This window comes from Dromiciops gliroides, chromosome 4 (genome assembly GCF_019393635.1).
Source record: "Dromiciops gliroides isolate mDroGli1 chromosome 4, mDroGli1.pri, whole genome shotgun sequence".
NCBI classification, from domain to species: Eukaryota; Metazoa; Chordata; class Mammalia; order Microbiotheria; family Microbiotheriidae; genus Dromiciops; species Dromiciops gliroides.
In genome coordinates, this window is record NC_057864.1 from 36,231,625 (window position 1) to 36,244,674 (window position 13,050).

At 38.7% G+C, this 13,050-nt stretch overlaps 1 protein-coding gene across 1 annotated transcript in view; it reads left to right on the forward strand.

The window, feature by feature from the left end:
* Window positions 1-13,050, forward strand: part of HFM1 (helicase for meiosis 1) — a 112,797-nt gene that overhangs the window by 69,564 nt on the left and 30,183 nt on the right. The window contains exons 30-31 of the mRNA XM_044003107.1: window positions 12,249-12,344; window positions 12,568-12,683. Of these exons, the coding sequence (XP_043859042.1) occupies window positions 12,249-12,344; window positions 12,568-12,683 (212 nt within the window). The remainder of the gene's footprint in view (window positions 1-12,248; window positions 12,345-12,567; window positions 12,684-13,050) is intronic.

Here is a 13,050-nt window from a genome sequence, read left to right on the forward strand (position 1 = left end):
CTGGGCAGCCAGCATTTACACAAATTCTGAATAGCGTCTCATCTGAGTTTTTCTTTCCCCTTTGAGTTAGTGCAGTGTCTGCACACAGGAAGCACTTAACGATTTTTGATTGAAAGAGCGAAAACAAGCATTTCCTGAAATGTGATTGCCAAATCAAAGAACGCCATTGGCGCGTTTGAATATGTGTAGAAGAGAGCAGCCGGGATGACGTGAGGGGACTGAGATTGTGTACACCAAGAGCATATGGAGGAACTCAGGGTATTTAATCTAGAAAATACGCTCAGAGCTGTCGAGGAAAGGAGGCATTAAACCTTCTTCTGCTTCCTCTGAGAGGGAAATGGAAGGAACGATTTCTAGTTAAGATGAGGAAGAAGTTCCTATTAACAGTTTCTCCTGACTTTGTGAAAACATCTTTCCAAGTCAAGTCAACAGGAATTGGCTAAGTACCTGCTATGTGCCAGGCACTGTGCTAAGTGCTGGGGATCCAAAGAAAGACAAAAGACAATCCATGCCCTCAAAGAGCTCATGATCAAATAGGGGAGACAAGAAGCAAACAGCTCACTATAAGCAAGATACAGACAGGATGAATTTAGGATCATCTCAAAGGGAAGACACTTGCACTAAGGAGGATCAGGAAAGGTTTCTGGCAGAAGGTAAGATTTTAGTTGAGACTTGAAGGAATCCAGAAGGAGGAGATGAGGAAGGAGAGAATTCCAGGCATTGGGGGAACAGCCAGAGAAAATTCCCAGAGTCAGGAGATGGAGTATCATGTGTGGAGGATATCAAAGAAGCCAGTGTCACTGTGGAGGGAGTGTGGTGTAAGAAGACTGAAGGAGTAGGAAGGGGCCAGACTGTGAAAGGCTTTAAAAGCTAGAGAACTTTATATTGATCCTGGAGGCAAAAGGGAACCACTGGGGTTTATTGAGTAGGAAGGGTGACCTGGTCAGACCTGTGCTTTAGGAAGATGAGTTTGATAGCTGAATGGAGAATGGACTGGAGTGGGGAGAGACTTTGAGGCAGGCAGACCCACTGGTAGCTATTGCATTAATCTAGGTGTGAGGTGATGAGGGCCATGTCATGGTGAGAAGAGGGCATAACAAGAAATGTTCATAATAGAATGGGCAGCACTAGGCAATAGATAGATTGGATATTGGGGGGCGGCGAGAGAGTGAGGAGTCAAGAATGACACCTAGGCTACAAGTCTGGGTGACAGAGGATGGTGATGCCCTTGACAGTAATAGGGATGTTAGGAAGGGGGAAGACTTGAGGTGGCGAAAGATAAATGAGATCAGTTTTGGATACGTTGAATTCAAGATATCTATCAGATGTCTACTTTGAGATATCCGATTGGAGGTTTGAGTCTGGAGGTTGGGAGAGAGGCTAGGATCGAAAAGTAGATTTGAAGATCATCAACATAGAGATGATCATTGGATCCATAGGAAGTTAGGAGATCCCCAAGTGAAATGGCATAGAGGGAGAGGAGAATAGATCCACAACAAAGCTCTGTGCAAGTTGTTTTTCCCAATAAAATACCATACATTTTCTTCTATTTTTTCATTCTTTTGATTTTGTTGGATTGTTTCTTGATGTGTCATGAAGTCATTAACTTCCACTTGTCCAATTCTACTTTTTGAAAAAATTATTTTCTTCAGTGAGTTTTTGTACCTGCTTTTCCATTTAGTTAGCAGGTTTGATTTGAATGAAGATCCAGAAAAGGAGACTGAGAAGGAATACTCAGACACACAGGAGGAAAACCAGAAGAGATCGGTCTCATGAAAACCTAGAGAAAAAAGACTGTCAAGGAGAACAGGGTAGTTGGCAGTGTCAAAGGCTGCAGAGAGGAAAAGAAGCATGAGAACTGAGAAATCCATTCGATTTGGCAATTGAGAAATCCTCAGCTAACTGGAGAAAGCAATTTTGATGAAGTTAGAAACCAGACTGAAGAGAGATAAGAAGACAGTGAGAGGAAGGGAAGGGGAGGCAGCTGTTTGTTGGTGGCCTTTTTTTTTTTTTTGAGGGGCAATGAGGGTTAAGTGACTTGCTCAGGGTCACACAGCTAGTAAGTGTCAAGTGTCTGAGGTCAAATTTGAACTCAGGTACTCCTGAATCCAGGGCCAGTGCTTTATCCACTGCACCACCTAGCCGCCCCGTATTTCTGATTTTTTAAGTTATAGTCCTTAGAGTCAGGCAGCTTATGTGGAAGTGGAGTAGGCTGGTTGTGTAGAGTGAACAATGCGGCTAGACTTTCTCATGATGTGGAAGGTTCCAGGCAGGGCCTCGCCAATCATTAAGTTGTCTTCAGAGTAGGGTCATCTGGAGGGGAGTAGGGAGAGAGGGGCAACTGGTCTGGAGCTGGAGCAGAGCAAAGAGGATTCTGGAAGAGCCAATGAAGTGCCTGGCTCAGGTAAGGGTCCTCGTTCCAGGGTGGTTGACTTCAGCTGAAGTTTTTCATGTTTGGTCATAGCTCCAAATGATCATATTTTTATAAAGTTTAAAGAAAAGCATTTCTGCTTTTTACAGCTTATGTCACAAATGAAATAACTGGCCATTGTAAAGAAACAAGACCTCATTTTTTTCCCTGCCTGACTTCCGAAAATAATTGAAAGTTTCAGCTTCAAGCTTAGTCTTTAACAAAGTGTAACCCAGAAATATGTACTTTGCTAGATTTGAAGAAAATTGATTTGGAATTTTTAAAGTAATTAGCATTTTAAATGCTATTCTGAGCATGAAAATTTTATGTACTTAAAGAACATGTAAGGACAAGATCATTACTTGTGCCTCTTGGAAGTGTGTGCATTTAAATAGTGGCCAAGAGGCTGTCCGCTTTCCACCATGTTTGCTGGTGCCATGTGTGTTAACTTGCTCATTCAAGGACACTACCAGTGTGATCCTCTCCTATTTAAATAACACTGCTATTAAAATGTTGCATTTTAACACAAAAGCTGAGAGGGTATGTGCTCTTTTTCTTTTATTAAAATAATGCAAAAGTGAAGTGTTCAAACCTATCAGAAAAAAAATAAGGAATTGCACAGAGCAAGACTTTAAAAAATATGAAAAACATGAACTCATGTCATTTGTGCATAGACACTCAGCTCTGAATTTCTGATTAGGCTGCAGACTTAAGTGTATCAGGGATGCCGGAGGTTCTTGTTTTTTGTGGAAAGTTCTTATTTTGATCCTTTCCCACAGCCTGAGGAAGCTGGCTCTCAGCCCTGCTCTGCTCCTCCTTGTGGCTCTGAATATTTGCTCGGAAGACACTTGTTCACTAATAAATTCATTTTATTTTATTTTACATATTTGCAGCTAGGTCTTTTAAAATATAACATGTAAATTCATATGCACATTATGCAAAACTATGGAAATGTATGTTCCCAAATACCCTGAAAAAATCTGTTAGCTTTAAACTACACCTAAGTTTACAGTTTGAGTTAATATTCGCTGAGCACCTTAGTTTTCTAGTTATTGACCTCTATCAATTTATATTAGGAATCAAACTAATCCAGTGAAATCAGGAAAAAAAAGATGTATATTTTCCAAGTTCTTTCTTTTGTGATAGCCCAGGAGAAGAGTGATGTAGTGGAAACAACTCTAGACTTGGAGTAAAACTAAATGAACTCTACTGCTTAATAACCTGGTGACCTTAATCTCTCTAAGCCTTAGTTTTGTTGTCTGTAAAATGGAAAAGATAATATTCATACTATATCACAGAGTTGTTTTCTCATGCAGAAAATACTCTGAAAACTCTGAAATATTGTGTACGACATAAGCAAGTGATAAATATAAATGATCCTGTCCTGAGTCCTATGTCAATTTTCCTGGATTTTTCCAGGAGGCTTCCAGAATCTTCAACAAATTCCTTGGGCCCAGGCCATTATTTTTATCTCCTGAGAATAGCTATGTAGGGTCAGTATACACCAGATTGAGTTGATGTCTAGAATTAGTCTTCTGCATTCCTATATTCTGGGAGAAGATAATTCCCCCTTGCCTTGACTTCCTTCTCAGAGCAAAGAAACAGAGCCTTAGAGGTCATAGAATATTAAAGCTGGAGGAGAGCTAAAAGATCATCTGGTTTAATCCCTTTTCTTTATAGATGAGAACACCAAGGCCAAAAAATATAAGTGTCTTGCCTACAGTTACAGAACTAATTAGAGTTAGATCATGGATTAGAACTGAAATTGTCTAATTCTCAGTCTCTTGCTTTTTCTACTATTTTCAGATAAGTCATAATTATTGCTTTACATATTCCATGTCCTTGGTTGAACTGGGTTAATCAGGACCAGGTTAAGAATGCTTAGCAGAAACAAAGGGCCCTAAAGAAAAGGTAAAAAATATGGGAGATGATGGAAATCGTCTGTGTTCTATATAAAGGTTTCTTTATGGAGTTTAGTGTTTCTTTTTACAATATTTTGTTCTTACAAAACAAATTGGTATAAAATTAAAGTTTACATTGAATTTGAATTTATTTGCCTAGGTAGTGGGGAGAGAGCTACAGTTTCCAAATTAAGGTAAATCCCAGGATAAACACTAGATATTAGGGAGAAAGTGAATTAGGTAAATGTCAGGAAAAGGTAACTCTTTTGACTAATTTCCTTACTAACAAAAATTTATACATTATGAATGGTAGTAGCTAACAATAGTACACCTTCCTACAATAATCCATCCTAAAATATGATTTGGAGATGTGTTACTAAGGAGATTAAGAACACTTCGTAGATGTTTAATAAAGATAAAATAAACCATAAAATTTTAAATTATGAAGAAAAATGAGAAATATAAACAAAAGAGTGTTGGTCCTCATGTATTACAAAAGAAGAAGAAAGTAGAGGAAGAATTTTTCAGGCTTTAGAACTGCCCAATGCTTTATTATAGTGAGGAGATGATCCTGAATTCTATAAAATGATTTCAACAAAGAACAACTCTAGAATGTTCAACCAAGCGACCAGCCAACAACAACAGCAAACACTTATTTTTTGGATAACATCATCAAAGTCAACTTATATCCATGCCTCTCTCTAGGTATACACCTTCTAATTGCCCTAATAGTGATAAAATTCGTAAGAGTTGTAAATACCAACTTCCTGTATAGGGATGTAAACAGTTTAACCTTATTGAATCCCTTATACTTTCTCTTTCTTATTTACCTTTTTATGCTTCTCTTGAATCTTGCATTTGAAAATAAAATGTTCTGTTCAGCTCTGGTCTTTTCATCAGGAATGCTTGAAAGTCCTCTCTTTTATTGAATATCCATTTTTCCCCTGAAGGAATAAACTCAGTTTTACTGGGTAGGTTATTCTTAGTTGTAATCCTATCTCCTTTACCTTCCAGAATATCATATTCCAAGTCCTCTGATCCTTCAATGTAGGAGCTCCCAAATGCTATGTAACTTACTGTGGCTCCGCAGTATTTAAATTGTTTCTTTCTGGTTGCTTACAATATTTTCTCCTTGATTTGGGGGTTCTGGAATTTGGTCACAATATTCCAGGGAATTTTCATTTTGGGATCTCTTTCAGGAAGTGATTGATGAAGTCTTTCAAATTCTATCTTGCCCTCTGGTTCTAGGATATCAGGGCAGTTTTCTTTAATAATTTCTTGAAATATGTCTAGGCTTTTTTAAAAAATCATACATAGTTTTTAGGTAGTCTAGTAATTTCTTAAATTATCTCTCCTGGATCTATTTTCCAGGTGAGTTGTTTTTCCCAATGAAATATCATACATTTTCTTCAATTTTTTTCATTCTTTTGATTTTGTTGGATTGTTTCTTGATGTGTCATGAAGTCATTAACTTCCACTTGCCCAATTCTTCTTTTTGAAAAAATTATTTTCTTCAGTGAGTTTTTGTACCTACTTTTCCATTTAGCCAATTATACTTTTTAAGGAGTTGTTTTCTTCAGTGAATTTTGAGCATCTTTTCCCATTTTTGTGTATCCTTTACCAAGTTGTTGACTCCTTTTTCATGATTCTCATGTATAACATTTATTTTTTCAATTTTCTTCTATTTATTTTATTTGATTTTTTAAAATCCTTTTTGAGCTCTTCCAGGAGTTCTTTTTAGGTCTCAGACCAAGTCACATTTTTTGAGGCTTGGCATGTAGGCATTTTGACATTGTCGTCTTCTACTGAATTTGTGTTTTGATCTTCCTGGTCACCATAGTCACTTTCTGTGAGCAGGTTCTTTTCTGTTTTTTGCTCATTTTCCCAGCCTATTTCATGATTTTTAAAATTGGTCCCTGCTCATGGGCTACAGGGGGAATTATGCCAGGCTTCTTGTGCTGCAAATGTGGGGCCTTGCTACTATATTGCTGCACTAGGAGCATGGGGCCTCATAGCTGGCCTGCTATGCCTTGGAGTGCAGGGCCTAGCTGGTGACTGGTACCAGGGCTCTGGGGTCTCTCCATTGGCTTGCCTGGATGCTTCCTTCACTGGACTATACTCCCCCTTTACCCAAATGAAACAGAACTTTCCTAGAAACTTTCTAAGTTGTCTTGGGCTGGAAAATTGTTTCACTTTGTCCTTTTGTTGGTTCTGCCACTGCAGAATTCATTTTGAGGTGTTATTTTGTAGTTGTTTGGAGATGAATTTGGGAGAGTTCAGGTGAGTTCCTGCCTTACTCAGCCATCTTGGCTCCACCTTTCTCCTAAACATTTATTAAGAGTTTTCTCTGTGTCAGGCACTGTGCTAAACTCTCAGAATATAAAGGCAAAAGACAGCCCCTTGCCCTAAAGGAGCTCACAGTCTAAGGGAGGAGACAACATGAAAACAACAAAGAACCAAAGTTGAGAATCTTCTAGTATGGGCCCAGGTCACAGATTATTATTCTGTAATTCAAAGACTAGCCTAACCAAGCTTAAGAAGGTTTGTCACTAGACTGGACACAGAGGAACACATTTTTTAGCCATAGCAGCTCTTGAAGACTGCCTTCTGTTGTGTTAGACAGTTGAAATCTGTGTCAATGGAGAAAGGACCCACAATGACAAAAACACCAATTATTGAGGAATTGACATAGCATTGTCCTGGAGTGGGGGGGTGGGGAGGTGGAGGGCAGGGACACAATTTTTTTGGAGTAGTCTAGATGAATACCTTATTTTTTGGACAATTATATCCTTAGATATGAGGATTATGACAATTTGCTGAATGTGTTTCTTAAGAGCTTCCAACTTCCTTTTTTTTTTTTTTTTAAATGTTCTCTATTCACCAAGCAACCTTCTGCTCTTAATTTGGTTTTCCAAGTAAGTTTCTGTATTGGGAAGAGAATGTGCTGACAGGCCAGCACAAGTATATTGTGTGATGAGTAGTTATAGTTCTAATTGCAAATTCATAGCTTAGCTTTCTGATTTATATCAGAATCGGCTGAGTTTGAGTAAGGGTAAGCTGACCACTGACATACCAGTCTTTTGAGCTAAAGAATTAGATCTTGGGCCTGTGGTTACCCTATCACAATTTAAATAGTGTTAAAAATGTTAAAACCCCTTATCTATCTGTTTACAATGTGATGCCTATATATATATATATATTTTTTTTTTTTTAGTGAGGCGATTGGGGTTAAGTGACTTGCCCAGAGTCACACAGCTAGTAAGTGTTAAGTGTCTGAGGCCGTATTTGAACTCAGGTACTCCTGACTCCAAGGCTGGTGCTTTATCCACTACACCACCTAGCTGCCCCAATGCCAATATATTTTAGCAAACAATATTTTCCAGATTTTTCCACTAATTTTCTTCAAATCTTTTTATTCCTATAATCATTTACTTTGTGGTGGCATATGCTCCATTACTATTAAAAATCTTTTTTTAAATTAAGCAACTTTAAAAAAATAACCTGTAAATCAGTTTTCTACAGTTCTTATTTAAATAAGTAAAGGAATTTCAATTCTTTTTTTTTTTTTTTTGCGGGGCAATGGGGGTTAAGTGACTTGCCCGGGGTCACACAGCTAGTAAGTGTCAAGTTTCTGAGGCTGGATTTGAACTCAGGTACTCCTGAATCCAGGGCTGGTGCTTTATCCACTGTGCCACCTAGCTGCCCCAGGAATTTCAATTCTTAATTTGTCTTTCAAAGAGGTTTCTAAAGCTTATTTTGTGCCCTGTAGGCTCCAAATCTCTTTGAATAAACATTTCAGCTGTTAGCTAAGAGGCCACCAGTTTACTATCATGGACATTTGTTTTCTTCAAAATCATTAACATTTTATTCTACTGCCTCTATCCTCCCAAATTGCCAACTTTTATCATTTTAAGAGAGGATGTCTAGGAGAATATCATAAAACCAGGCTGATTAAGTCCACTACAAATTTATGTTGTATTACCTCAAATAGGCCCTTATTGCTACAAGGCAATCCTTTTTTTGTTCACTCATTTCAGTCATGTCCCCATTTGGGGTTTTCTTGGCAAAGATACTGGTATAGTTTGCCATTTCCTTGTCCAACTTATTTTACAGATGAGGAAACTGAGACAAACAGGGTTAAATGACTTACCCAGGGACACACAGCTAGTGTTTGAGACTGGATTTGAACTCAGGTCTTCTTGATGAGGCTTGGTGCTCTATGCACTGGGTCACCTAGCTGCCCCAGCAATCCTTTTACATCTCCCTAATCAACTCACTATCTCACCACCATACAGCCTTTTCAAAACCTTTTCATCTCTCCTTAAATTTCCCATGGCTCCTCCTCCCCCAACCCTCTCAGCTGAGAACCTTGCCTCATATTTGACTGAGAAAATTGAGGCCATTCTTGGGGAGCTCCTCTTTTCTCCTCCTCATCTCACTCTACCCAATTAGTTTCTGCCACTGTTTCCTCCTTTACCCCTCTCACGTGAAGAGGTGGCCCTTCTTGCCAAGGCAAAGCCCTCTTCATACACAAGTGATCCCATTCTATCCTGTCTCCTCCAGTAGTTTTCTTCCTATATCATCCCTACTCTCTTGCATCTTTTCAATCTGTCCCTAACTACTAGCTGCTTCCCTATTGCCTACAAAAATGTCTGTGTCTCCCCCGTCCTCAAAAGACTGTCTCTTGATCCATCATTCCCTGCTAACTGTAATTCTATATCTTTCCTACATTTTGGGACTAAGCTTCTTGAGAAGTCTATCTACAATAGCTACTTCCATTTCCTTTCTCTCACTCTCATCTTAATTCTGCTGTCTGGCTTCTAACAATCATTCAACTGAAATTACTCTCTCCAAAGTTACTAACAGTCTCTCTCTTTTTTTTTTTTTTTTTGTTTTGGCAAGGCTATGGGGGTTAAGTGACTTGCCCAGGGTCACACAGCTAGTAAGTATAAAGTGTCTGAGGCTGGATTTGAACTCAGGTACTCCTGAATCCAGGACCAGTACTCTATCCACTGCACCACCTAGCTGCCCCCTAACAGTATCTTAATTGCAAAAAAACCAATAGTCTTTTCTCCATATTCATCCTTCTTGACCTTTCTAGAACCTTTGATGCTGTTTATCACAATCTTCTCCTTGATACTTCTTTCTAGGTTTTCATGACACTTCTCTCCGGGTTCTCCTCCTACATATCCAACTGTGTCTTCTCAGTCTTCTTTCCTGGATCTTTATCTAGGTCACTCCTGCTAACTGTAGGTATCCCACAGGGCTCTATCCTGAGTCTTCTTTCTTCTACTCTCCCTCTACACTGTTATTATCTTTATGTTGACTTCTCAAATCTACTTGTCCAGCCCTAACCTTAGTGTCAACCTCTAGTCTTGCATTTTCAACTGCCTATTGAACATCTTGAACTGGACGTCCAGTAGACATCTTAAAGTTTAATTGTCCAAAACTGACCTCATTATTTCACCCTAAACCTCTCCCTTCCTAACTTCCCTGTTAGTGTCAAGGACACCACCACCCTTCCAGTTACCTACGCCTACAATGCTGGTGGCATCCTTAACTCCTCACTTTCTCTCACCTCTCATATCCAATCTGTTGATTAGTCCTGTCCATTCTGCCTTTGTAACATTTCTTGTATATGTCCCCTTCTCTCTGTTATTTCCACTAGCCTAGTGTAGGTATTCTTCACTTAATGCCTGGACTATGGCAAAAACCTTCTGGTTGGTCTGCCTTCCACAAGTCTCTCCCCACTGCAATCTGTCTTCCACTCACTTATTAAGAAGTGATCTTCCTAAAGCACAGGTCTGACCATGTCACATCCCCTCCCCACAAAACTCCTGTTTCCCACTCATTAAATTGCATTGTTTCTCTGTCCCCTCTAGGATCAAATATACATTTTTCTGTTTGGCATTCAAGGCCCTTCATGACCTCCCCATTCCCTACACCTCTTCATTTCTTAGACCTCATTTTATCCTCTGCCCCACTATGGACTCTAGTCTTGTAACACAGGTCTTCTTCCTCTTTCTTGAATAAGACACTCTTTGTTTGCACTAGCAGTTCCCCCTGCATTGAGTGCACTCCTTCCTCATCTCCTTGATTCCTTCACATCTCAGCTAAAATCCTACCATCTACAAGAAGCTTTTCCCAATCCCCTTATTCTAGTGCCTTCCCTCTGTGGATGATTTCCAGTTTACCCTATATATAGCTTGTTTATATATAGTTATTTTTATGTTGTCTCCCCCCTTAGATTGTGAGCCTCTTGAAATCAGGGACTGTCTTTTACCTTTCTTTGCATCCCCAGCCCTTAGCACGGTGCCTGGCATATAGTAGGTGCTTTAAAACCGTTTGACTGAATATATATATATATGTATATGTACATATATATATATATACATTTTATATGTATATACACATATATCCCAGATTGAAAAAGCAGGCATTTCTTCCTTCTATCTTTGTAACCCTTTTCCTTTTTCATAATCATCAACTCTCCGGTTATTAGCATCAGTAGCGTGCTTGACTTTAGCAAAGGAAGTTTTCCATTAATTCTGTTTCTGTGATGAAATGCCAAGTTTGTGCCCTCATGACCACTTCTGTCACCTAAGAATATAACAACTTCTTCCAGTCGCCTATGGCCTCCAGATATAACCCTTTCCCCTTTTCATACTCCTCCACATGAATAAAGCACCCATATCCATAGCAACGCAATCTCTAGCTGTCTGTCTTGACTATAGCAAAGACAATTTTATTATAAGTTTAAAATTTTATCAGGTTATAAATTATATTCAGGTAGTCAAAAAAGTCACATTAAATAGATAGCAAATATAACTTTATCTAGCTCAGGGGATCAGTCTTCAAGATGTCCAGATGCAAGAGAGTGTGTGGTAGAAGCCATATTCACACGATTTTGGATTTGGGTTCAAATCCTGCTTATAGTTCTTACTACCTGTATGAATTGAGTCGTGGTATATAACTTTCCCGGGCCTCAGTTTCCTCATCTGTAGATTGGATTAACTGGCCCCTTAAGGCTCTTCCAGGTTTAGATATATGATCTTATAACATTTATGCCTCTAGATGTGTAATTACATGTCCATTGTCTGAGAAACAGCCTACCCGAAATTGTCTGTGAGGAGATGAATTTGGGAGTCACCATCACTCTCAGGGACCACCTGCTAAGTTACAGAGGTAATGGCGCTCCACATTAATAATGCAATCATAGGATGGTCGATTTGAAAGAGACCTTACAGATCATGTAATCCATCCCCTTCCTTTTTCAGCTCCAAAAACTAAAGAAATTAAATGAATGAAGATGCCTTTATTTATGAATGTCAAAACAATTATTAAGCGCTTGCTCTTTTCTAGGCACTGTGCTAAGTGCTTGTGAATGTGTTTCAAATAGTCATTCAAGATCACACACAGAGTTACTTATAACTAATTTTGGTTTTGAGAGCAAATAGAGTATTTAAGCTGCAAACTTGGCAAACTTCAAAGCTTCAGGAAGTATTGGTGTCAATTGCCTTTAATGGCAGCCTAGCCACAAATTAATCTACATAGTCTAAAAAGTGTTTATTGTGGATAGTTTTTTATAACTCCTTAGCATTTTCACTGTTGCCACCCTGGTTGAAACCCTCATCGTGTGTGTTGACTGAACTATTGCTTTCACCTCAAAATGGGTCTCTCTACTTCAGTCATTTCCTCTTCCACTCCATTCCCATACACCACTACCAGATGGACCTTCTTATTGATTGCCAAGGCCAGCTACGGTTTTCTCAAGAATATTCTTACAATGCTGTATGCAGAAAATGGTAACATCTGAGGGAGACCAATACTCATAATCACTTTGTTTAATGGATGTATAAAAGAAACAAAATAAAAATTAGTAACATTAAGAGCAGTCATTTATTATTCTGATTATCATTATCATTATTCTACTTTAGAAAGCACCTGCAGCAGAAGGAATACTTGCAAAATATCTGGAAACAGAGATTGCCACCACCACTGTAAAAGTAAAGAGACATGTGGACATGACTGCTGTGAGTTCCTCAGAATGGGATCATTTTAGGCTTTAGAATTTGATAATGGAAACTTATTTTTAAATATCAAAATAGAATGTTTACATTATGCTGAATATAATCCCTATGTACAATTGTATTTCTTTTGTAGGCAATATGAAAAAAATAACTATTAGGTTTGGAGAATTAATCTCTATAAAAACATATAAATGTGGCCTAAAGAATCCTAAATTTCTTTTCAAAGGTAAAATTGGAGTTGCACAGAAGTCAGAAATGAGAGAATCAAAGTTGTCTTCCTATCTAACTGATTTAAGACACAGGGATGCCATTTCATCTGTTCCCCCAGTTAAACGCCTCAAGGTTAGTTTCCTGAACAATGTTATATTGTTTAGGTCTGCATATATTCAGTCGACTCTCAATTACTCAATATAAGCATCTCCAGTTCTTTAGCTCATCTTCATGCGGCATGATCTGTAGCCCCGCCACCATCCTATTTGTCTTCTTCTGGATCATCTCCAGATTATCCATGTCTTTTCTAAAAGGTGGCATCCAGGATGGAATACAATACTATAGATGTGGTCCGAGCAGGGCTACTCTAGTGAGATTATCAGCCACCCCCCCCCCCATACTAGATACAATGCCTTTCTTAATAGTCTTTGGATTGCATTAACTTTCTTGGCTACCATGCCATACTATTGACTCATATTGAGCTTCTGGTCCACTAACA